The 25,756-nt window shown below is 37.4% G+C and overlaps 1 protein-coding gene across 1 annotated transcript; it reads left to right on the top strand.

The window, feature by feature from the left end:
- Positions 1-18,527: 18,527 nt before the first annotated feature.
- On the top strand, positions 18,528-20,265 carry LOC107460742 (uncharacterized). Its single transcript, XM_016079130.1, has 3 exons — positions 18,528-19,548; positions 19,916-20,023; positions 20,114-20,265. Exons 1-3 carry the CDS (start codon positions 18,528-18,530, stop codon positions 20,263-20,265), a joined length of 1,281 nt encoding a protein of 426 aa, XP_015934616.1.
- The last annotated feature ends 5,491 nt before the right edge of the window (positions 20,266-25,756 follow it).

The raw sequence follows: 25,756 nt of genomic DNA on the forward strand, positions 1-25,756 counted from the left end.
AGGTCACAAACTCTTGTCACATTTGGTTCTGTGAGATTTCAATTGAAACGGCAAAATCCAAGGATTAGAAGCAATGCTGATGTTGGAGCCATCTCCAACCTTCCAAATCAGTTCTCTTTTTCAACAACTTTGCGGCCCTCCAACAAGCTCCTCCATCTCCATGAAGGTAAGACACCATTCTTAGCTTTCATAACATTACGTACTTGGAGTATTTGTCTTTAAGCATTTTAGACAGCATAGAGATAGGTTGAACCATAACTCTCCAACATTATTTTTCAAGTAAGGCTAGATTTTGTGCTATGAGATCTTTCCATCCCAAACCCCATTCCGTTTTGAGCCGTGACATCTTTTCCCAACTAACCTAAGAGTTTTTTTTTTCCTGTACCCTTTTGCCTCCATTAAATTTGGGTTAAAATATTGTAGATTCTCTAGATTAATGAATAAGACAGCTTAAAGCAGGAGAGAGAATAAATCGGGACTGCCGATCCCACGGCCTTTATTGGAATGTATCTTTCACCTATTGATAGCAATATTCGTTTTCACCCCTCTACCTTCTTATAAACTTTATCCTTAATCAGCCCAAAAGTGGCTTCTTGGATCTCTGATCGCAAGTATTTATCCTGAATATTTACATGAGGGATGTTCAATCTGTTCTCAAGCATCTGTCTCATTGTCAAAGTAGAGTTATTACTAAAAAATACAAACGAATTGTTTAGATTGAAGTTTTGTCCACTAAAAGCCTCATAAGTGTCTAGGAGGACTGAAATGTTGTCACAACATTGGAGAGAAATTTTGCAAAAATTGTAAAGTTGTCGGCAAATAGAAGATGATTGATCTTAGGGCACCATTTCTTCAGTTGAATACCTTGAATGGTGTTGTTTCTTCTACTTTGTTTAGCAAGAAGAAAATGCATTCTGCACAAAATAAGAATAGACATGGGGATAGATGAATTTTTTTACGGATATTTTTTTGAAAAAATCAAAAGGTTGTCATTGTCATTCCACAATAACAGAATAAGAAATATTGGTAATCAGTTCCTAAATCAAACCAATCAATTTAGGACAAACCCTAATCTCACCGTTATAAATCACAAAAATCGTCATTTAACTCTATCATAAGTCTTACTCATATTAAATTTTACAGCTATTTCAGCGTCGAAGCCCTTCTTTTTATTCTTTAGGTATTGCATGCATTTGTGAGAAATAAGGATATTATTTGAAAGGGTAAAGTACTATTTTGGTTCCCAACATTTGGGTTAAATCCTAATTTAGTTCATAACATTTTATACGTCTTATTTTTATCTCAAAAAGTTTTAAACATGTTTAATGTGGTCATATCATTAATGAATGACGTAGACATTAATATCGTTACTAGTTAAGACATATATTCTCTCGTGTATTAGAAAAATAAAACCAAAACCTTCTTGTAATATTTTTTTCTTCAATTCTTTTTGCACAAAACCTTAAATCCTAATAATCAATCATTAACGCTTCAAATTCAAAGGAGAAACTTTTATATAATGATTGTCGGTGGATCGATTTTACTTACATACTGAAATCGAATGTTATTGGTTCTTTAATATGCAAATTGTTTATGTCAAAGTTTAATGGTGGGACAATATTGGACCCACCTAATTTTTTTTAATTGAAATAGGACGTTTGAAAGTTTTTGGAATTGAAATAGAATGTTTAAAATGTTAGAGACCAAATTATGATTCGGCTCAAACGTTTGGGACCAAAATAATACTTTATCCTATCTAATATAAGCCTACCCTTAAAAAAAATTTGTAGAACATAGAGGATATGTTAATCAGTCTCACAAGTCATATCACTAGCATTAGAAACTTCAGGGATTAGATACATCTGGGTGTGATTGAAACTTTTTAATATCCACCCTCCAGAAAAAACACATCCGTAAATAGACACATACGTAGAAGACATGAGCAAAATAAATAACCCATATATAGACACCTTCGAAAAAGACACGACAAAAAGAGACACGTCCCTCAGAAGATACATTCATGGTTAAACGAAAACAGGAAAGACACATTGGAAGAAGGCACCTCTAACAGAAGACACATTCATATATAGACACTTTCAAAGAAGACACGGCAAAAACAGACATGTCTCTCAGAAGACACATTCATAGTTAAATGAAAATACAAAAGACACATTGGCAAAGACACTTCCAGCAGAAGACACGTCCGTATACAGATACCTCCAAACAAGACACAACTAAAATAGACATCTACATCAGAATACACATCCATAGATAACGAAAGACACATACATTAGTAGACACGTCCATAAGTAGACACATCCAGAAATAACTCTTTAGCCACTTTAAACATGTACAATTTAAAACGTAGCAAGTGTTTAGCCTGTGCAAAATAAAACAAACCAATCCCCGAAGACATGATTCACATCCACAATACACGCATTCTCTGTTAATTAACCAACAAATTTCAACAAGGTTCACAAAATAAGTACCCACTAACAACATAAAAATCCAAAACAAACAGTCACCGTGTATAACACAAGGAAAATATCAAGTTCCAACAAAATATAACTCAGCATGGGAGGGTATCCTTAGATAAGGTAAAAAAGAATGTTATATGCATCTTTTTTCTTCCCATGTTTATCTCCTTTTGATGGGCTATTTTTTCGACAATCCTTCAGCTCACCGAAGCATGCTCTTTGTGTCAGGTGCTGTGAACGATGTCCGAACCTCCTTATGTTCGTTTCTTGGTTGGTTGTGTCGCACGGCAGGGTAAGGAAAGGGCATTCAGTGCTCTCCAATGACTGAATTTTTTTTACCCAGAATGATATCAAACATTGTTTCCATCTTGTCTAACTTGTTGGTGTCTTGCATGTGAAAATCAATATTGTATACAATGATGTGTTTAGATAATTAGTTATTTAGCAATAAAATTTGGAATCTCACTTAATCCCAATCATTCAGTTTTTCGCCTTTGGTTCAGTACTCCATGAATTTTATTACATATACACAACAATCAAATTTATGTGAATGGAAACAATGGGCTGTATTAGGAGAACCGGTATACATCTCAATTGAACTTACTAATTAAGGTATTGTTAGGTTTTGAGGGGGATTCACCCATTTGGTTGTATTACAACAGAGGCGAATGTGCAAGACAGTGGGGATGACCACTTAAGTTATGTCTTCAATGAACCTTTCCTGAAATGTATTCAAAGTTTAAACGTAATACAATATTTTGGGTTAAATAGATTAACAGAGACATTAGATCTTTTGGTACCATATATGCATCTAGTTTCATCCGTGATGTATCATGTGGTTTAGCGTGTACACTATCTAGTACAAAAAGACTTTTTCCAAAGATATTGAATATATACATCCACCAGTGACGGGACATACATAAAGGAAAAATTCACTGCAATAGTATACACTTGTAATTAAGCAGATTACGTACACGGATAAACAGAAATAGATCTTGGTTGCTTGGTTGCAACGATGTAATCCACGCGTACGCACCCCGTACGCCTGGAAAAACAATCGGCGTAAATCGCTGATTTGGTCGAGAGTTATGTTGTCTTGGTGCTGGCACTGTGCATTTCGCACGACCAGTAGGCACGCATACGCGTCGCCTGCACCTTCCACAAACCCACGTGCACGTGTGCTTTCCGCGTACGCGTGAATGTCCAAAACGACGTAAATGAGTTTTTGAACTGAGAGTTACACGGGAGTGAGGCTGGATTCGTGCGTTTCGCACGATTCCTAGTCACGCGTACGCGTGACGGACGCTTACGCGTCCTTCCCCTATACGCTCACCCACACGTATGCGTGGACGACGCGTGCGCGTCGATACTGCCGTGTCACTTGCACATAGCGCACCGCTTGTGCTGTTTAATTTCAATTTCCCTTTCAAATCCTAATTATCTCTTCCTCTTTCTTTCTTCTTTCTTCCCTATTCTTACTCTCTTCTTCTCTCTTTCTTAACTTCTTCTTCCTCCATTCTTATTACTTTTCTCTCACTTACATTCTCCATTACCTCTCTATTTTCATCATCTTTTTCTTAAGGTTCTTTTTTTTTCTCTTCTACTTTCTATTTTTGCATTCATATGTTGGTGTTAGAGATTTATTTAGATATTATTTTATTATATTTGAGCTTATGGATATTATGAAGAGTGATTTAACAATTTCTATTTTATTTTAGATCTCATAAATGCTTTGATTAATTACTTTACTTTCAACTTTTAACCGTGTATACCAAGTGTCTGTAAAAAAGCTCTCATGGCATTTCGTGCTCTCTTTTATTTTATTTTTACACTTTAATGCATTCTTTTTCACCACCCTTGATTCCCTTGTAAGTTAAGTATATTAGTCATTAATTGTCAACATTCAAGTGCTATTTTATTTTGTTCCATGTGATAATTATCTTTGCTAATTAATGCTTGGACTATGCTTCTCATGCCTCTTACATGCATTCCATATACCCTCTTACATCTAGTTCTTCTCATATGCCCGCATACTTTTAATTGATGTCCCATGTGCATGTTTATTTCCTTGGGCATTTATTATCACTTGAACTTTCTTCCTCTCGATTTTTCATTATCTACATTTAATATTTTCCCTTTCTTTCTTCCTTAGGATGGGTACCCAGAAAGGGAAGGGGAAAGCCACTGATAAGACACCAGTAAGAAAAGGCACTAAGAGAGCAGCGGCCAAGGCACAACCCACTACAAGCGTTCTGCCACCTACGAAGCGGGTGAAGCGGACAATCAAAGTTGATGAGGCGGAAAAGGCGTTTCCTGTGCGGGACTCTACACGATTCACTAACCGTTATTGTGAGCGAATGTTCCCCATCCAGGCTGAGAGGAACTACAATAATGAGCATTTACTCATCCTTCCAACACACTTTGTTGATTTTGTGGAACCCTGCATTGAAAGGAGACAGTGGGGATTCTTGAGGAGGTAGCCGCGGGAGGCCAATCTGTCATGGGTAGTTGAATTCTACTCCAACTTTCACTTGCCAACTCTTCAGTCTATCTATGTTGGTCAAAAGCAAGTCACTGTCTCCGAGGGTGCCATTAAGAGAGTATTGGATCTTTCACCTAGCCCAGAGGGATTGGATGCCTATCAAGAGGCCTCTCTCAAGCGCCAGACATTCTAGTTTGACTGGGATAGCGACCTTGGAGTTATAGCACAACCTGACAGCACTTGGATTTATGGCCAACATTGGACTCGACCTAAGAGCATCTCAGCTCCTGCACTTACCTTGGAGGCTTGCGTGTAGGCCCAAATTATGTCTCACTATGTCTTTTCGAGCACTCACGAGTCCATCTTTACTACGGACATGGCTGTTATCATCTAGTGCATTCTCACAGAGCAGCCTACAACTTACCCAGACACATCTGGCAGGCCATGGGATACGTGCAAATTGCGGGCGACTTACCTTTTTCCACACTGGTTTCGGATCTTGTCTCTGCAGCTGGAGTTTCCTATAGGGCTGGAGACACCAGAACCATGCTCATGGGCTAATCAGTATGTCTCGAATGGAAAGTATTTCAGACCCCCGGTACCCTCTGCTAGCCGGCATCTAGACCCATCTTTAGACACTCCTCCTACTTCTGCACCGCCATCACCTACACCTCTTACACCATCCACTACTCAGATGTTTCTTCAGAGGTTAGACCGGCAGATAGAGCGCCGCCATAGGCGCCGATACAACTATCTGAAGGAACTCATTGTTAATACTCTCCCACCTCCAGAAGAGAAGGATACTCCGAACTCCGCTTCACCTACCAGCACCCGAAGCCAGACTGACCCCAACTGTAGAGGGGATGCTACCAACCCCACCTTGCTCTTTACTAATGGAACGGAGGACCGTGCCAAGCCTTAAGTGTGGGGTGGTCAGTACCTGACTTCCAGATGTAATCTCTCTCTTAACACCAATATGTCAATTTCCTTTTGTTAGATATGATAAATTGCATGATAATAATTGCTTGCATGTATGTTCTACTTGGTTGAAGTAATGAGCTTCTTTTCAAGACATTATTTATAATATTTCACTAATTCAAATTAAAAATGCGTTAACCTTGTTTGAAGATTGTAATTTGAAACATGGTTTATAGTTAAGAATACACAATCTGTAAGATTTTGAACTTAATTATATGGTCACATTATTTAACCATAATTTTTGTTCTTGTGTGCTTGCTTCTCTATGATCGCACTCTTTGTTTTATTACATTCTATATGTCTATTGTTTAGTGTATATTTATGCATACATATGACTGAGCCCATCATTTGTTATTAGCTCACTTATCCCAAATAGCCTACCATTTCATCTGCTTTTGTTTGTCACTTTGAGCTTTTTTAATCCACAATTGTTCTTTATATTATCACATCACTAGCCTTAAGAGAAAAAACAAGTAATTATCCCAATTGAATTTTTGGCTATAGGATAAAAATTGTGTGTCAATTAAGTGTGGGAAAATGTAAAAACTTGGGTTGGTGAGAATGTGTTTTGTTTCTATTGACAAATTTTAAGAATTTGGGTACTACTTATGTAAAATTATACAAAAACTATAGGCATTAATCTATTATATTTTTCTATTTAAAAAAAAGAGAGAATAAATAAATAGGGGACAAAAATTACCGCAATGTTAAGTGCAATAAAAAGATCAATGCATATGTGATGAAATTAAAGAAAATTTGATACATGAGTATGTAAAATATACAAAAGTGAGATTATGAGTATTTAGGCATGATTCTAAAATTATATAGGGTGTATGTGTGTTAGGAGAGAACTTATGTTAGTCAAAGATTCAAATTATAGCTTATTTGGCCATACATATATTCTCACCTTTATCTTAGTCCCATTACAATTTTGAAAAGACTTCATGATGTTTGCATTTGTATACTAGATATCTGTTGATTGGTTAGATAAAGAGCAAAGTTTAGAAAGCATGATTAGAGGAGACTAGAGTGGATTAACCCTAGACACATGAGTGATTAGAGTGCATATACACTTCCAGTGAAGGTTTAATGCTTGACTCTATGGGTTTTCATGAGCTATTTTCATATAAGTTTACTTGTCTTTCGTTGAGTGATTTGAATTAGTGGAATCTGATTCATGTTTGTTTGGAAGAACTTGTTTACTTTTGCTTTAATGGGTGCCATACCGAAAAAATGTGGAGATCCGAGTCCATGCATGGTTACTTGTACTATTGAGGGTATGCAATTTTTTTACTGCATATGTGATTTAGGTGCATGTGTGAGTATTATGCCATTATATGTATATGATGCTTTGAGGATACCTCCCTTAAAAAGATCGGCAGCACGTTTTGTTTTGGCAGATAAAAGCATTATCTCGGTTGTTGGAATTGCTGAGGACGTGCTAGTGAGCATTAAGGGGCTAACATTCCCTATTGACTTTTACATTTTAGAGATGCCCTTAATGACTCAGGAAGACCATCATCGATCCTGCTTGGAAGGTCATTTCTGAAGACTTCAAGGTTCAAATTGGATGAAGCTATGAAGCACCCACCGGAAGATCACTCCATCTTCTAGTGCGACATTATTGATGAGACCATGGCTGAAGTCCACCAAGAAGAAGTAGAAGGGATGAACATGGAGCAAGGTGCAAGTGTGGGAAAATCCTCTAAGTTTATCGCAGATACCCTGCCACCACCAGTGGCTCCAGACGATCAAGTGACTCGCCATGAGCAGAAAAATGAGTTGAATCCCCTTCCACCACACCTTAAGTATGCTTACCTTGAGGATAATCAGAAGTTCTCAGTTATCATTGTAAAGGAACTCACTTCTCAACAAGAGGAATAAAGGAATTAAATAGAAAAATACTCTTTACATTAATAAATTCCAAAATTGTAGATATCCATATATAACTCTGAACAAGATAAATGGGAAATAAAAGAGTAAGGGAATAATAAAACAAACTATAATAGTAGAAACTTCAACGGAGGTAGTACGCTAAGCAACTACTCCTCCTGTTGGGAAATGAGTTTCCTTGCAATGATAACCGGGAGCTTCTAATTATCCTCAAGGTAAGCATACTTGAGGTGCGGTGGAAAGGGCTTCAACTCCATTTTTTGCTCATGGCGAGTCACTTGATCGTCTGGAGCCATTGGTGGTGGCAGGGTGTCTGTGGTAAACTCGGAGGATTTTTCCACACTTGCACCTTGCTCCATGTTCATCCCTTCTACTTCTTCTTGGTGGACTTCAGTCACGGTCTCATCAATAATGTTGCACTAGAAGATGGAGTGATCTTCCGGTGGGTGCTTCATAGCTTCATCCAAGTTGAAGTTCACTACTCTGTCATCTATCTCAAATGAGTAAATTCTTGAGAAGGCATCCAATTTGAACCTTGAAGTCTTTAAAAATGGCCTTCCAAACAAGATGGATGATGGTCTTTCTGAGTCATTAGGGAGCATATCCAAAATGTAAAAGTCAATAGGGAATGTTAGCCCCTTAATGCTCACTAGCACGTCCTCAGCAATTCTAACCACCGAGATAATGCTTTTATCTGCCAAAACAAAATGTGATGCTGACCTTTTTAAGGGAGGTAGCCTCAAAGCATCATATACAGATAATGACATAATACTCACACATGCACCTAAATCACACATGTAGTCAAAAAATTGCACACTTTCAATAGTACAAATAACTATGCATGGATCTGGATCCCCACATTTTTTTCGGTATGGCACTGATGAGCGGATAATTTGTACGCTTTTTGGCATTGTTTTTAGTATGTTTTTAGTATGATTTAGTTAGTTTTTAGTATATTTTTATTAGTTTTTAGCTAAAATTCACTTTTCTGGACTTTACTATGAGTTTGTGTGTTTTTCTGTGATTTCAGGTATTTTCTGGCTGAAATTGAGGGTCCTGAGCAAAAATCTGATTCAGAGACTGAAAAGGACTGCAGATGTTGTTGGATTCTGACCTCCCTGCACTCGAAGTGGATTTTCTGGAGCTACAGAAGCCCAATTGGCGCGCTCTCAACGGCGTTGGAAAGTAGACATCCTGGGCTTTCCAGCAATAATTGATAGTCCATACTTTGCCCAAGATTTAATGGCCCAAACCGGCGTGGCAAATCAGCCTCAGAAATTCCAGCGTTAAACGCCGGAACTGGCATAAAATGTACCTTCTATGGCATGAGTCTCTAAACCCCATGGTTGGGGGTGAGGAGCTCTGCTGTGTCTTGATGGATTAATGCAATTACTACTGTTTCTTATTCAATTATGCTTGCTTTCATTCTAAGATAATACTTGTTCTTAACCCGGATGAATGTGATGATCCGTGACAATCATCATCATTCTCAACTATGAACGTGTGCCTGACAACCACCTCCGTTCTACCTTAGATTAAGTAGTTATCTCTTGGATTCTTTAACCGGAATCTTCGTGGTATAAGCTAGAACTGATGGCGGCATTCAAGAGAATCCGGAAGGTCTAAACCTTGTCTGTGGTATTCTGAGTAGGATTCAATGATTGAATGACTGTGACGGGCTTCAAACTCCTGAAGGCGGGGCGTTAGTGACAGACGCAAAAGAATCACTGGATTCTATTCCGGCCTGATCGAGAACCGACAGATGATTAGCCATGCTGTGACAGAGCATAGGAACATTTTCACTGAGAGGATGGGAGGTAGCAATTGACAACGGTGAAACCCTACATACAGCTTGCCATGGAAGGAGCCTTGCGTGTTTGAAGAAGAAGACAGTAGGAAAGCAGAGATTCAGAAGATGGAGCATCTCCAAAACCTCAACCTATTCCCCATTACTGCAAAACAAGTAACCATTTCATGTTCTTTTGCTTTTCACAATCAATCCTGATAATTTCTGATATCCTAACTAAGATTTACAAGATAACCATAGCTTGCTTCAAGCCGACAATCTCCGTGGGATCGACCCTTGCTCACGCAAGGTATTACTTGGACGACCCAGTGCACTTGCTGGTTAGTTGTGCGGAGTTGCAAAGGTGTGATTGCAATTTCGTGCACCAGGCACCATTAAAGCAAAAGTAAACAAGTTCTTCAAGACAAATATGAATTAGATTCCACTAATTCAAATCACAAGTAAACTTATAAGAAGATAGTTCATGAAAGCCAGGAACATAGAGTCAAATATTAAACCTCACTGGAAGTGTATATGCACTCTAATCACTCATGTGTCTAGGGTTAATCCACTCTAGTCTCCTCTAGTCATGCTTTCTAAACTTTGCTCCTCATCTAACCAATCAACAAATATCTAGTATACAAATGCAAACATGTTAAGGTAAGGGTGGGGATATATGTATCGCTAAGTGAGTTATAATTTGAATTATTGACTAACATAAGTTCTCTCTTAACACACATACATCCTATATAATTCTAGAATCATGCCCAACTACCCATAATCTCACTTTTGTATATTTCATACTCATGTATCAAATTTTCTTTAATTTCATCACATATGCATTGATCTTTTTATTGCACTTAACATTGGGGTAATTTTTGTCCCCTATTTATTTATTCTTTTTTTTAAATAGAAAAATATAATAGATCAATGCCTATGATTTTTGTATAATTTCACATGAGTAGTACCCAAATTTTCAAAATTTGTCAATAGAAACAAAACACATTCTCACCAACCCAAGTTCCCACATTTTCTCACACTTAGTTGACACACAATGTCTATCTTAAGCTAGCCAAAGATTCAATTGGGGTAATTACTTATTTTTCCACCTAAGGCTAGTGATGTGGTAATCTAAAGAACAAATGAGGATTAAAAAGGCTTTGTGGCAAACAAAGGCAGATGAAATGGTAGGCTATTTGGAATAAGTGAGCTAATAACCAATGATGGCCTCAGTCATATGTATACATAAATATACACTAAACAATCGACATATAGAATAGAACAAATCAAAGATTACAATCATGAAGAAGCAGGCACACAAGAACAAGAATTATGGTTAAATAATGTAACCATATAATTAAGCTCAAAATCTCATAGGTTGTGTGTTCTTAGCTATAAACCATGTTCCAAATTACAATCTTCAAACAAGCTTAACACAAATTTTTAATTTGAATTAGTAAAATATTATAAAATAGTGTCTTGAAAAGAAGCTCATTACTTTAACCAAATAAAACATACATGTAAGCAATTATTATCATACAATCTATCCTATCTAACAAAAAAGAAAAATGACATATTGGTGCTAAGAGAGGGATTACCTCCAGAAGTTGACCTTCCTACACTTAAGGCTTGGCACGGTCTTCCGTGCCATCAGTAAGGAGCAAGATGGGGCTAGTAGCATCACCTCCACAGTCGGGGTCGGTCTGGCTTCCGGTATTGGTAGGTGAAGTGGAGTCCGGGGTATCCTTCTGGAGGTGGGTGAATATTAATAATGAGCTCTTTCAGATAGGTGTATCAGCGCTTGTGGTGGCGTTTCATCTGCTGGTCTAACATCTGAGTAGTGGATGGTGTGGGTGATGGTGGGGCGAAAGTAGGAGGAGTGTCTAAAGATGGGCCTAGATGCCAGCTGACAGAGGGTACTGGGGGTCTGATATACTTTCTATTCTGGACATACTGATCAGTCCGTGGGAGCAAGGTTCTGGTGTCCCCAGCCCTATAAGAAACTCCAGTTGCAGAGACAAGATCCGAAACCAGTGCGGAAAAAAGTAGGTTGCCCGCAATTTACACTTGTTCCATGGCCTGCCGAATGTGTCTGGATAAGTTGATGGGCTGCTCTGTGAGAATGCACCAGATGAGAACAGCCATGTCCGCAATGAAAGTGGACTCGTGAGTGCTCAGAAAGACATAGTGGGACATAATCTGGGCCCACACGCGAGCCTCCAAGGTAAGTGCTGAAATGCTCTTTGGTCGAGTCTGATGTTGTCCATAGATCCAAGTGCTTCCAGGTTGTGCTATAACTCCAAGGACGCTATCCCAGTCAAACTGGTATGTCTGGCGCTTGAGGGAGGCCTCTTGATAGGCGTCCAATCCCTCTGAATGGCTCCCTCGGAGACAGGACTTGCTTTTGACAAACATAAACAGACTGCAGGGTTGGCATATGAAACTTGGAGTAGAATTCAACTACCCATGATAGTTGGCCTCCTGCGGCAGGAAACACCTTTTTCGCCTCACAGTAACGGTTAGTGAACCGTGCAGAATCCGGCGCAGGAAACGCCTTTTTTGCCTCATCAACTTTGATTGTCCGCTTCGTGGGTGGTGGAACCCTTGTAGTGGGTTGCGCCTTGGCCGCCGCTCTCTCAGTGCCTTTCCTTACCGGTGTCTTATTAGTGGCCTTTCTCTTCCCTTTCTGGGTACCCATCCTAAGGAAGAGGGAAAACATTAAATATAGATAACGAAAAATCGGGAGGAAAAAAGTCTAAGTGATAATAAATGCCCAAGGAAATAAACAATGTGTTGAGGGCATGGTAGCTACAACATTAGGACAGCAATTAAAAGTATGAGGGCATATGAGAAGAACTAGATGCAAGAGGGTATATGGCATGCAAGTAAGTGGCATGAGAAGCATAACCCAAGCATCAATTAGCAAAAATAAGTATCACATGGAATAAAATAAAGAGCACTTGAATGTTGACCATTAATGATTAATATACTGAACTTATAAGGGAATCAAGGGTTGTGAAAAAGAATGCATTAAAGTGTAAAAATAAAATAAAGAGAGCACAAAATGCCATGAGGGCTTTTTCACAAACACTTGGTATGCACGTTTAAAAGTTGAAAGTAAAGTAATTAATCAAAGCATGTATGAGATCTAAAATAAAATAGAAATTGTCAAATCACTCCTCATAATATCCATAAGCTCAAATATAATAAAATAATACCCAAATAAATCTCTAACATCAACATATGAATGCAAAAAATAGAGAATAAAAGAGAAAAAGAAAAAGAACCTTAAGAAAGAGATGAAAATAGAGAGGTAATGGAGAATGTCAGTGAGAGAAAAGTAATAAGATTGGAGGAAGAAGAAGTTAAGAAAGGGAGAAGAAGAGAGTAAGAAGAGGGAAGAAGAAAGAAGAAAGAAAGAGGAAGAGAGATAATTAGGATTTGAAAGGGAAATTGAAATTAAACAGCACAGGCGGTGCGCTGCGTGCAAGTGACACGGCGCTGTTGACGCGCATGCGTCGCCCACGTGTACGCGTGACTAGGAATCGTGCGAAACGCACGAATCCAGCCTCAATGTAACTCTTGGTTCAAAAGTTCATTTACGCCGTTTTGGACATCCACGCGTACGCGGATAGCACGCGTGCGCGTGGGTTTGTGGAAGGAGTAGGCGACGCGTGAGCGTTGGGCATGCGTACGCGTGCCTACTGGTCGTGCGAAATGCACAGTGCTCGCACCAAGGCATCATAACTCGGCCAAATCAGCGATTTACGCCGATTGTTATTCCACGCGGACGCGTACTGGGTGTGTACGCGTGGATTGGTGAATTATTATCTAATGGTGTTGGTTAAGTTTCTTTTTGCAGCTGCTGTCTTGTCAAAATACTTGGTGTCGACATCAAAATGTTCATCCAAACCCACATACATAGGAGTTGGTCCGTACTTAAAGTCCATCAAATTTTTTAGTACCAACACCATTTCCTGTCCAAAGAAGACTTTGTAAGTGTTCATAAGCCGTAATGTACATAAATGATTGATATAAAAGTATCCTTACCAGTATCTCCAGACTCACAGAGTAAAAGTCGCATGAATCTTTTTAACCATAAGTCATTAAAAGCGTAACACATCTAGTGCACGACCTACATTACCAGGTTTTAAAATATAAATATCGCCAAAATATGTGATCAAAACAAACTAGAGTAACATAATTTTGGGTTACATACATTGTTATTAAGCCGACGTGGTTTCAGCGTGCACAAGTCCTCCTTACCAGGACTAGGTGTGGTCTACCGTCATACGACGCCACTGTTTGCTGGCTATCAAGGGATGTGTTCACATCCCACTCTTTTATTCGTTGCTCATGCCGCTCAGTGAGTTTCTGTCCCCAATGTAACGAATGAACGGGGTGGAAGGGACGGTGTGGGTGTTTTTAAGATCTAAGTCATCCCAAGTGAGAATGAGGGGCGTTGTGGATTGGGTGTGTGGCAACATGAACCTTTTGGAATAATGATTTGGATTGGATCGACGCTAATGGGTTTTGTGCCGTAACGTCGTTCGATATCTGCCCATAACTTTTTGCACTCTGGATCTCCCTGAAATAAGATGTAAGGATTGTTTCAAAAATAATTTTTGTGAGGTGGGCAACCTTTATGAATTTTAAGAAGCCGATAACAAAATACATGCATACTAGTCGTATAAAGTTTTTTAGTATTCACTTGCCTATCAAAAAATTCATGATAATATTCTTCAATGCTTGAATACTGCACCAATGTTGTTGATGGAGTCTTGGGTTTAGGATCGTCCGGGTCAGTTGGTTGTTTTGTTGTTTCTGCTTGGCTGGTTGTGTCAGTGTCCCCTTCTATCCTATGATGCTGAGGTGTTCTTTTGCGGAGTCTCTTATCGATGAGCTCTTCGTCATCGTTATCCTCATCGGATGCAACTGGCACTGAAGACCCGCTGCTAACTCTCCCCTCTTCGAGGTTTTTGTGTATGACTAGCTGCTAACTCCCCCCTCTTCGAGGTTTTTGTGTATGACTAGTTTGATGTTGCGAATTCAGGGATCTGATAAGAGGAGAGTTAGCAGCGGGTCAGTGCGCACAAAAACACCTTTAGTTGCATCCTCCGACGATATGACGAGTCCATTGGCAAGAGACATTGCAGAAAAACATAGCAGAAACAAACACCTTAGCATCATAGGACGGAATGGGACACCGGCACTACCAGCCAAACAGAAACAAAAAAGTAACTAACCAACCCGGACGATCCTGAACTCAAGACTCCGTCAATAGCATTGGTGCAGTATTCAGGCATTGAAGAGATTCTCATGAATTTTTTGATAGGCAAGTGAATGATAAAACTTTGTACGGTAGTATGCATGTATTTTGTTATCGGCTCCTTAAAATCATAAAGGTTGCTCGCCTCACAAATATTATTTTTGAAACAGCAATCCTTACATCTTATCTCAATTAGATCCAGAGTGCAAAAATTTATGGGCAGATATTAAATGGCATTATGTTACGGCACAGAACCCATTAGCGTGGATCCAATCCAAACCATTATTCCAAAAAGTTCATATTGCCACAACCCAGTCCACAGCACTCCTCATTCTCACTTGGAATGACTCATATCTTAAAAACACCCATGAGCAACGAATAAGAAGGTGGGATGTGGACACATCCCTTGATAGCCAGCAAACAGTGAAACTTTGTCGTTGGCTCAATAACAATGTATGTAACCCAAAATTATGTTACTCCATTTTGTTTTAATCGCATATTTTGGCGACATTTATATTTTAAAAGCTAGTGATGCAGGTTGTGCACGGAATGTGTTGCACTTTCAATGGCTCGGAGTTAAAAACATTCACGCGTGACTTTTACTGTGTGTGTCCAGAGATACTGGTAAGGAAACTTTATATCAATCATTTATGTACATTATGGCTTATGAACACTTACAAAGTCTTCTTTGGACAGGAAATGGTGTTGGTACCAAAACATTTGATGGACTTTAAGTACGGACCAACTCCCGTGTATGTGGGTTTGGGTGAACACTTCGATGTCAACACCAAGCATTTTGACAAGACAGTTGCAAAGAGAAACTGCGTAAGTCTATTTGCTGTAGGATATGTTACTTACATCGTTGCAACCAAACAACCAAGATCTATTTTTGTTTATCTATATACGTAATCTGCCTAGATACAAGTGTATATTATTGTGGTGGTTTTTTTCCATTTGTATGTCCTGTCACTGGTGGATGTATGCATTCGATATCTCCACAAAAAGGCTTTCTGTCCTAGATAGTCTACACACTAAATCACATGATACATTACGGATGAGGCTAGATGCATATGCGATACCAAAAGATTTCATGACCCTTAGTCTATTTAACCCAAAGTTTTGTATTATGTTTAAACTTTGAATGCGTTTCAGGGAAGCTCATTGAAGACATAGCTCAAGTGGTCATCCCCATGTATAAGCTCACTCATATAGGCCTGCTTTGCACATATGCCTCTGTTCCAATACAACCAAACGGGTGAGTCCCCCTCAAAATCTAACAATATCTTAATTAGTAAGTTTATTGAGATATATATCGATTTTCCTAATATAGTACATTGTTTTCGTTCACATAAATTTGATTGTTGTGTATACGCAATAAAATTTTTGGAGTATTGGATCGAAGACGAAAAACTGAATGACTGGGATTATGTGAGTTTCCAAATTCTATTGCTAAATAACTGATTATCTAAACATACATCACTGTCTGTAACTAAATGCGATCATACAATATTGATTTTCACATACAGGATACCATCAAATTATACATGATGAAAATAATGCTTGACATCATTCTAAGTAAAAAAAATTCAACCATTGAAAATGCACTGAATGCCCTTGACAGTCGTCCTCAAAGTATTATGTGCCACAACCAACCAAGGAACAAACGTAAAGAGGTTAGGACACCATTCGCAACACTTGACACAAAGAGCATGTTTTAGCGAGCTGAAGCATTGCTGAAGAAACAACTCATCAAAAGGAGCTAACTATGGGAAGAAAAAAATACATATAACATTCTTTTTTACCTTATCTAGGGATACCCTCACATACTGAGCTATATTTTGTTGGAACTTGATATCTTTTCTGTATTACACACACTGACAGTTTGTTTTGGATTCTTATGTTATCAGTGGGTACTTGTTTTATGAACTTTGTTGGTTAATTAATGGAGAATGCATGTATTGGATGTGAATCCTGTCTTCAGAGATTGGTTTGTCTTATTTTGCACAGGCTAAACACTTGCTACGTTTTAAAGTGTCCATGTTTGAAGTGGCTAAACATGTTGAGGTTTCAAAGAGTTATTTCCAATGTTCTGAAAATCAGACTGGACCAGTCGGTTCAACTGAATTAATCAGAAATCGGTCACCTAGCTGGTCTGGTCCACCTGTAAAAAACCGAAAAAACTGGCCGAACCGGTGGTTAACTGACGAACCGGCTCAGTTTTTACAAGTACTGATTTCCCCCCTGCTAATAAAACGGCGTCGTTTGACTTTTTTAAAAAAAACAGACTAAAGAGCGTGTTGCAGCCAGCCACTTTACCAGTTCTGTTTACCCTAAATCCCTAATCTCCCAAAATCTTTGAAGAACACTCCACTACCACTCCCAACCCTAAACTCGAGGCTGGAGCTTCTGCATACGATGGACAACCAATGACGTGAAGAATCCTTCCACTCCCACTGTCGCGGGTCGTTGCTCAACGTCGCGGGACGTCACGCACTGTCGTGGGTTCTGGGTTTCTGGCTTCTGTTCGTGCTGTTTTCTGGCTTCTGTTCGTTCTTCTTTTTAGGTAAGTTCTGGGTTTCTGGCTTTTGTTTGTGTTGTTTTCATTTTTTGTTTTGGGCTTCCGTTCTTCTATTTTTTATTTTTTTATTTTGTTTTTTATATGATTAATCAAATGTTGAATAAATTTCTTGTATGTTGAATTTGGGATTAAATTTGATGTATGTTGAATTTGAGAATTCTGCTATGCTTTGTTCTTTAATTTTTTTATCTTTTCAATTCTGCTCTGTTTAATTTTTTTATTTTGTCAATTCTGCTATGTTGAATGCCATATAAATTGTATGAACTATGAACTATGAATGATATATTGGGTTGGATTCTGGGTTGCTGGCATTCTGAGTTTAGATGGAACAGTCACAAAATGATCAGCAACAACAACATAATGCTGTACAAGAATCTCAGACAGGTTTCTCTCGAGGAAAATCTGACCCGGCTTGGGAATATTTCACTATGAAATATGATAAAAATCATAAGGCACAATATACATGTATCTTTTGTTTGAATACTTATAATGGAGGGGGATATATAGGATGAAATATCATCTTGCGAAAATTCCTGGACAAATTAAAGTATGTAGTAAAGTCACTGAAGAAGTTGAACTTCAATTCAAAAGGATTCTGATGGAAAACAAAAAAATAAGATGGAAAAAAGAAATTTTGAAGATGAGTCTTATGGTGGAAAAGCACCTGCACAAGAGGCTGAATCGCCTAACCTTGTACAAACTGTTGTTCCTACAACAACGGGAGACAAAGGAAAGAGAAGAGCTGTAGTAGCTACACAAATTGTAAAGAAAGGACTACTCCAGGATCTCAACCGACTTTGAAAAGTGTTTTGGCTAGTAAAGAAATTGTGCACAAGGCTAAGTTGGGACTTGCCAAATGGATTGTTGATGCACGTATTCCTTTCAATGCAATTCAATCACCTTACTTTCAACCTGCATTGGATGGTGGTGTTGCAATTGGACTTGGTTTCAAGGGACCGTCATATGATGAAATGAGAGTTCATTTGCTTGCTAATCTTAAGAGAGAGTGTTAGTTGCTGGTTGAAAAGTATAGGAGCTCATAGAAAAGTACCGGTTGTACGCTGATGGCAGATGGGTGGACTGATCAAAGGCAGCGAACTTTAATTAACTTTCTAGTTTATTATCTTGCTGGTATGTCATTTGTTAAGACTTTTGATGCTTCTGATGTGATAAAAACTGCCAATGCATTATTTAATTTGTTTGCTGATATTATTGAGTGGGTTGGGCCTGGTAACATTGTGCATGTGGTCACTGATAATGCTGCTAATTATGTCTCTACTGGAAAACTTGTTCATGAAAAATATCCAAATATATTTTGGTCTCCTTGTGCTTCCCATTATATCAATATTATTTTGAAAGATATTACAAGTATTCCTCACATAGCTGACCTTGCTTCCTGTACTTCAAAAGTGACTGTGTTTGTCTACAATCATATGATCTTATTGTCTTGGCTTAGAAAAAGAAAAAGTTGGACAGAAATTGTTCGACCAGGAGTCACACGTTTTGCCACTGTTTTCATTACTTTGAAAAGTATATATGATCACAAGGAAGACTTGCAGTCATTAATGGTGGACAAATATTTCACTTCTCATAAATTATCCAAAAGTGTTAATGGAAAGATTGTTAGTTCAATTGTCTTGGACAGTAAGTTTTGGCAAGACTGTGTTACCACTGTGAAAATTGTTGGTCCTCTTATTAAGTTGTTGAGGCTTGTTGATGCTGATGAAAAATTCTCTTTGGGAATCGTGTATGAAGGCATGCAAAGAGCAAAAAATGCTATCAAGACAATGTTTAGAAATCGAAAAGCTTCTTATACGCCATACACGAGTATCTTGAAAATGAGGTGGGATAAGCATTTGAAGCGTGATCTCTATGCGGTAGCGTACTTTTTAAATCCAGGCATTTTCTATAGTGAGGGTTTTGTTGAGAAGGTAAATGTTTTGAGATCTTTGCTTGATTTGCTTGATGTTGAAACACTTTGTGATGACTCAATTGCTGCAATACAAGAGATACAGTTGTATCAAGATTGTAAAGAAAGTTTTGGGAGGGAAAGTGCTAAGAGAGCGGCATCAAAACTCGAACCTGGTAAGTTATTTGACTTATTTCATATCCAAGTTCAGTTTAGTTTCAAAGTTTAATATGTTGGGTGATAAATATTAAAAAGTATTTGATTTTTTTATCTACGTAAGTGAATAGTGGAGGTTACACGGTGGGAGTGCTCCTAATTTGCAAAAAAAGGCAATCTGCCTTCTTTATCAAACCTCTTCTTCATCTGGATGTGAGAGGAACTGGAGCCTTTTTGAACAAATTCATTCAAAGAGGAGAAACTGGTCAGAGCATCAAAGGCTAAGTGACATTATTTATGTCACCTATAGCCTACGCCTTCAATCTAGGTTACATCGAAAGAAGAGGAATTATGATCCAATTGACATTCAAAGCATTGACATGGTAGATTTTTGGGTAATGGCACATGAGGATGATCCTGAATTTACTAACGGAGATGTTGAAGGCATCAAAAGTTTAATATACACTAATAATGATATGCCTTCGTATCCTAATGGTGAGTGACATAGCAAACTTTGTTTCCTTCCATAAAGATACATGTCATTAATATTAATTTCTTATTGTGTTTTTTTTTCTATTTTATTAGATGGTGGAGACATGGAAGTTGAAGTGGATATGCTTGATGTTGTAATTGAATCCTCAAATACTTCTTTTGGTGGTATTTCTGAAGATGCTGGCTTTGGATTACCTATTTATGATGGAGACAACAAAACACTTAATGATGATTATGACTTCTAGTGTCTTTATTTAGTTGAAGTATTGTTTGTTGAATATTGTTTCTTTTGGTTGCAAAACATTGTGTTTGTCATTTATGTGCGTTTTAATTTATTTAGTTATAAACTTCGATATTTAAAGTTGTTTATGATCTTTTAATGATAAATTATGTATTGTTTATTTTGTGAAATTGTTAAATTTTGAATCTTATTAGTTTAAAAATTATTGCATTTAACTTTTAAAAATTATGTATTGAATTTTTTATAATTTTACTCTATATTTAATTAAATCGATTCAACCATGGTTCAACTCCGATTGAACCATTGAACTAGTCACTTGACCGGTTCGATGACCGGTCCGATTTTCACAACCTTGGTTATTTCTGGATGTGTCTACTTATGGACGTGTCTTCTAATGCAAGTGTCTTTCATTATCTATGGATGTGTCTTCTGATGTAGGTATCTATTTTGGTCGTGTTTTGTTCGGAGGTGTTTGTATATGTATGTGTCTTCTGCTGGAAGTGTCTTTTACTAATGTGTCTTTTGTGTTTTCATTTAACTATGGATGTGTCTTCTGATGGACATTTTTGTTTTTGCTGTGTCTTCTTTTGATGTATCTATATATGGATGTGTCTTCTTCCAATGTGTCTTTCATGTTATCGTTTAACCATGGATGTGTGTTCTGAGAGACGTGTCTTCTTCGAAGGTGTTTATATATGGATGTGTCTTTTGCTGGAGGTGTCTTCTACCAAGGTGTCTATATATGTATGTGTCTATTTACAAATGTGTCTTTCACTAGAGGTGTCTTTTGTTAACGTGTCTTTCGTGGGCTTTTCTATCACTAGATGTGTCTTATAACAGATGTTCCTTTTTTTGTCATTTTTTCATTTTACTTAGAATCAAAGTTCCAATCGAGACTTCTTGGATTCTCGAAGAAGGCTGAGTCAAACTAACATGGGAACATAACCGTGACAAAATGAAATGAAGCCTAAGTTAACAAAACCTACTCTGTTTTGTCCTCCAAATTAAAAGCACATAAAAATCGTGATTAAAGCACTAAAACTTAAAAAATTGATAACAGTATAATCATATCAGTGGATCACACTAAAAAAATAATGATATATCCTCAATTTAAAATTGTTTATTAAATAAAAAACCTGAATATTTTGTTAAAGAGAAGTGAAAAAAAGTCAAAATAAAAAGAAATTATCCTTACAAATCTATGATCAAAATTCTTCTAACTATTCCCAAACGAATTTAACAAAGACATGAAGCCACCATGTTGCTGTGATTCATTCGCTCTAATAGCCAAACCCACAGCTAGATTTCGATTGACTGCTTCATCCTTTTTCTAGAAAAAAGCACCACGCGCAAAAAAAAACTGAGTCAATTTTATCCATTAAGACATATTAACAAGGGGTTCAAAATTAACCAAATGGTATGCACATACCGGATGTGCATTTTTCTTCTTTCTTCGCATAGATTTCTTGATTGAGATGTCCAGTTCAAAACCAAGCCTTTTCAACCTCGATCGACCCTTCGTTGCCACCTTTGAAGGACCTAAAATGTTATCTGCACCAAGAGCGGGCTCATTCTGTGTCACCATGTTGTTTTGTGTAGTTGCAACACACTTTTGGACCCAAAGTTCGCACGATAATCAAACAGCTTGGCCCTCAAATTGTCAAGACCCGAATGTAACATGATCGCTTCTTCTTCACAGGTCACGAAATCCTAGGCAACATTAAAGAAGTGTGAACACAATCTTCTGAATAAGTTGTGGCTTTCATCCGATCGAGTCTCGTTGTGGCTGCTCTTGGTGTAAATGTATTTGCGCTGTACATTCTTGCTTCATCGAGGAAAAACATAGCAAGATGATACTCTGTCTACTCTATAATATGAGAACACAGCAAGACAGTGGCAACAAAGAATACCTCTTTATTCAAACATGTTGCACTCGCACCGAATCTTGTGTGTCAATGGGTCAAACTCGACACCGTTCGTGCAGTACCTAGATTCCCCATAAAGTAGGTATTGCTCGTCCATGGTCACATGAAACAAATCACTCTCTTGAGTCACACCACGTACTAAACAATCCCCATTTTTCCTGAATTTTTGTTGCACTTCCTTAAAAATAGAGCTTGTGTACTCATGTTAAAATTGTCTTTTAATTATAGAGCTGGATGAGCAGGGGACAATGCCTTTAAAGTCTGGAGCATCGTCCTCCAGTTCCTTTTGCTCTTTGTTCCCAAGCACATTGTCATGCTCATGAACGAACTGAACTAATCCATTTTTGTAATGTAAGAAACCACCGTAAAAAGCGTGCATACTCTCACTCCTCTGGGAACTCCTCATACCAGTCCAAAATTTATCTTGGAAATAGACTGGAACCCATATTCGATGATCGTCTTAAAGGTCTACAAAAACAAAAAATGAAAAAATCATGATCATGAACACTTAGCTACACCACCACACACATCTATAGACTTAGTGAACCAAATAGACATCGACCTTCAAATAGAGAGTCTGATAAACTATCCAAAAAGGTTATAAATCATTCGATGAGAACGGAACCTAAAATCGAATATACTAAAAACAAAACTTCACACGAAATCTACTCTCCGAAAAGAACATACAAGCACATGACAAAATGAACCTGATAGCCATCTGTTCTGTTCTAGGTTAAACTCAGCAATGAATCTAGCCAAATCCTTCCCGAAAGATTCCACAGACTGGACATTCCATACAGTGCCAATCATTTTAGCATGTATATCTTTGTACCGAGCATATCCTCCGAGCTTATGCCCAAGTAAGAACTTGCAATAGTGTCAAAACAAGAAACCTTTCAATAGAGACACAAACATACGTACTTGTTTCTATTGTATGTTGTATCAATTAACACCACATCTCCATAATATTCGTAGGACACCCTGCACTTTGCATCTACCCAGAACACACTCCATAACATCTGCGTTTTTATCAACACAATGCAGATTGTTTGTAATGTAATTACTCACATCATTTTTTAAGTAAGCCAAATTCGATGACTCACCAACCTCGTTCATCAGTGTGAGATAAGTCTTGTTGAGCCGTATGCCAGCCTCATCGTCATCCTCAATCACACACTTTGCATGCATAGTCAGTTCCCTGTACTCGTGGTAATGGTCAAATTGCTTAGCAGAACATGGGTGGATATGTTTCAATTCTAATTTTGACATCATCCAATTATCCTTCTACCTATTAAACATTATGTATATTCTTGCTCTACATCTCGCGGTTGTTATTTTTCTTACCCGAGATGCTGCCTTCACTTGAGCCTCCCGATAACCTTCACGATTTCAATATATCGATTGGTTAATGGGTATCCTTGATTCCTTCCTTGTTTTGTCATAGTTGGTGTTCCTAATCTTAGTCACGAACCCAAATTTCCATGCATAATTAGAATAGAACTCTTATGCCTGATGCAACGAAATAAATTGCAATCCTACGTATGGGATTTTCTCTAGTTGAATTCCAGTGTGATCCGGCAACTGCAACTCCATTCAAAGAAAATAACATTTAATGTCAAACACACTTAAACAATCAATCTCCAATAACTTGTCAGTATTATGATAACAATAAAGTAAATTTCGCACCTCATGACTCAATTCAGTATCATCATCATCTTCTAACTCAATAACATCTACAGATTCTTCCTCCTGAAATCGAAAACCAAAAACATATCACAAAAGGAGATAACCATCCACTATTCAACACCCGAAAAAACTCTTCCAACATCCATTTATGATTGATAACACTAATTACTAAACAAACAAAGGTACAATAATTGAAAACAAGAATATCCATGTTAATACCTAAAAAATAAAAATCTAAACAAAGTTGCAAACATAAATGCAACATGATGAACAAAAATAATGAAAAAAACACATCATATGTCGAAGCTGTAGCATCATGCTAGCATAAAAGAACATCCACAACAATTCAAATTAAACAAACAAAAGCACAATACTTTCAACTAAGAATATCACTGTTAATACCCCGAAAATAAAATAAAAACAAATTTGCTATTATAGATTTAAGTCCTCCCATCAGATTATCATATAGAAAATCCACACCAATTATACTACTAACACATAACTTACCTTGTCTATATGTTGAGTGTTATCTTTACTCAGAGATCGGACATTGACTTCGATGGACTTCGAATGCTCACTCACATCATATGAAGTGTCATACAATCCTTCTTCATAAGTTGATGGATCCATCGACGCAATATAGTCAACTCGCCTATGGCTCAAGGTGCATCCACAACAATGACAACAACTATAGTGGGGTTGAGGTGCGATATTGGTGCGTAAGATGAGTTTTCTTACACAGGAATGGTTGTATCATAAATGGGATCGGGGGGTGGCCCTCCGCGTTTGAACGGTCTCTGCGGCGGCACGGTGATGGTGCAAGTACCAGGATGGGAAGAGGACCAGAGACGGGTGAGAGGATTAGGGTTGTGTTCTAATTAATGCATGATCAGTACATTCCTATTTTTAAATAATAATTAATTATTATTGTCAAAAGTTGGCAGGTTACCTCTTGGTCCCTAATACTTTTTCTTACTAATTTGTGTTACTTAAGACTGCGTTTGTTTACAGAAACAGCATACTGAGGACACAAAGACACAAAATCGTGTTTGACAGAGGAGACATGAACAGAGATATTATGTCCAGAGACACTCAATTAATATTTTTTATGTCCATTCTGGAAGGACATGGAGACACTAACAAAGGATACAACTTATTTTTCATTTTTTCTTCTTGTTAATTTTTCATAATTATATTTTTCATTATTATATTTTTCGTCTCAAATTTTTTAAATGGAAAAAAATGAGAATAAATTTGATTTTCATAATTTGTTCTAGTTTATCACCAAACAGAATACAACACAATTTTGTGTCTCTGTGTTTTATGTATTGTTCTCAGTGTCTTGTCTTGTCTTGTTCTCAGAAAAATATCATGTGTGCACACATGATACGTGGAAATTGATGTACTCTGTATATCTTGTTTACATTATAAACGAGATATATTCATAATTAATTTGTTTACACTATAAATGAGATGAGTATTTGTAAGTATAAAAATATATTTTTGAGTATCATTTTTGTCCCCAACATTTGGGGTAAGTCTCAAAGTTTTCTCTAACGTTTGAATCATCCTATTTAAGTCCCTAACATTTCAAAATTGACTCAATGTTATCCTGTCGTTAGGAACTTGTTAATGGAATTGACGGTGGGACAAAATTGAGATGATTTTCAAGCGTTAAGAATTTAAATAGGACAAATACGTTGAGGGACAAAAACGATATATAGAAATAAATTTTAATTTTATCCTTCAATAATATCATTTTTTATGGTACATAGTTATTCAATTATTTTTTAATCACATCTAAGTAAATTACACTTAATCATATTAATTTTATTCTAAATAAATTTATTCTTTTATAATTTTACTCTTAAAAATTTTTACTCG

Source organism: Arachis duranensis, chromosome 8 (assembly GCF_000817695.3).
Source record: "Arachis duranensis cultivar V14167 chromosome 8, aradu.V14167.gnm2.J7QH, whole genome shotgun sequence".
Classification (NCBI taxonomy): domain Eukaryota; kingdom Viridiplantae; phylum Streptophyta; class Magnoliopsida; order Fabales; family Fabaceae; genus Arachis; species Arachis duranensis.

What these genes read in the sequence shown, in the direction of transcription:
- LOC107460742 (XM_016079130.1), top strand. Translation starts at nt 18,528, where the DNA reads ATGGCAGATGGGTGGACTGATCAAAGGCAGCGAACTTTAATTAACTTT. An exon ending in GGCATCAAAACTCGAACCTG is followed by an intron (nt 19,549 to 19,915) that starts GTAAGTTATTTG and finishes TTGACATGGTAG; the next exon opens with ATTTTTGGGTAATGGCACAT. An exon ending in TATGCCTTCGTATCCTAATG is followed by an intron (nt 20,024 to 20,113) that starts GTGAGTGACATA and finishes CTATTTTATTAG; the next exon opens with ATGGTGGAGACATGGAAGTT.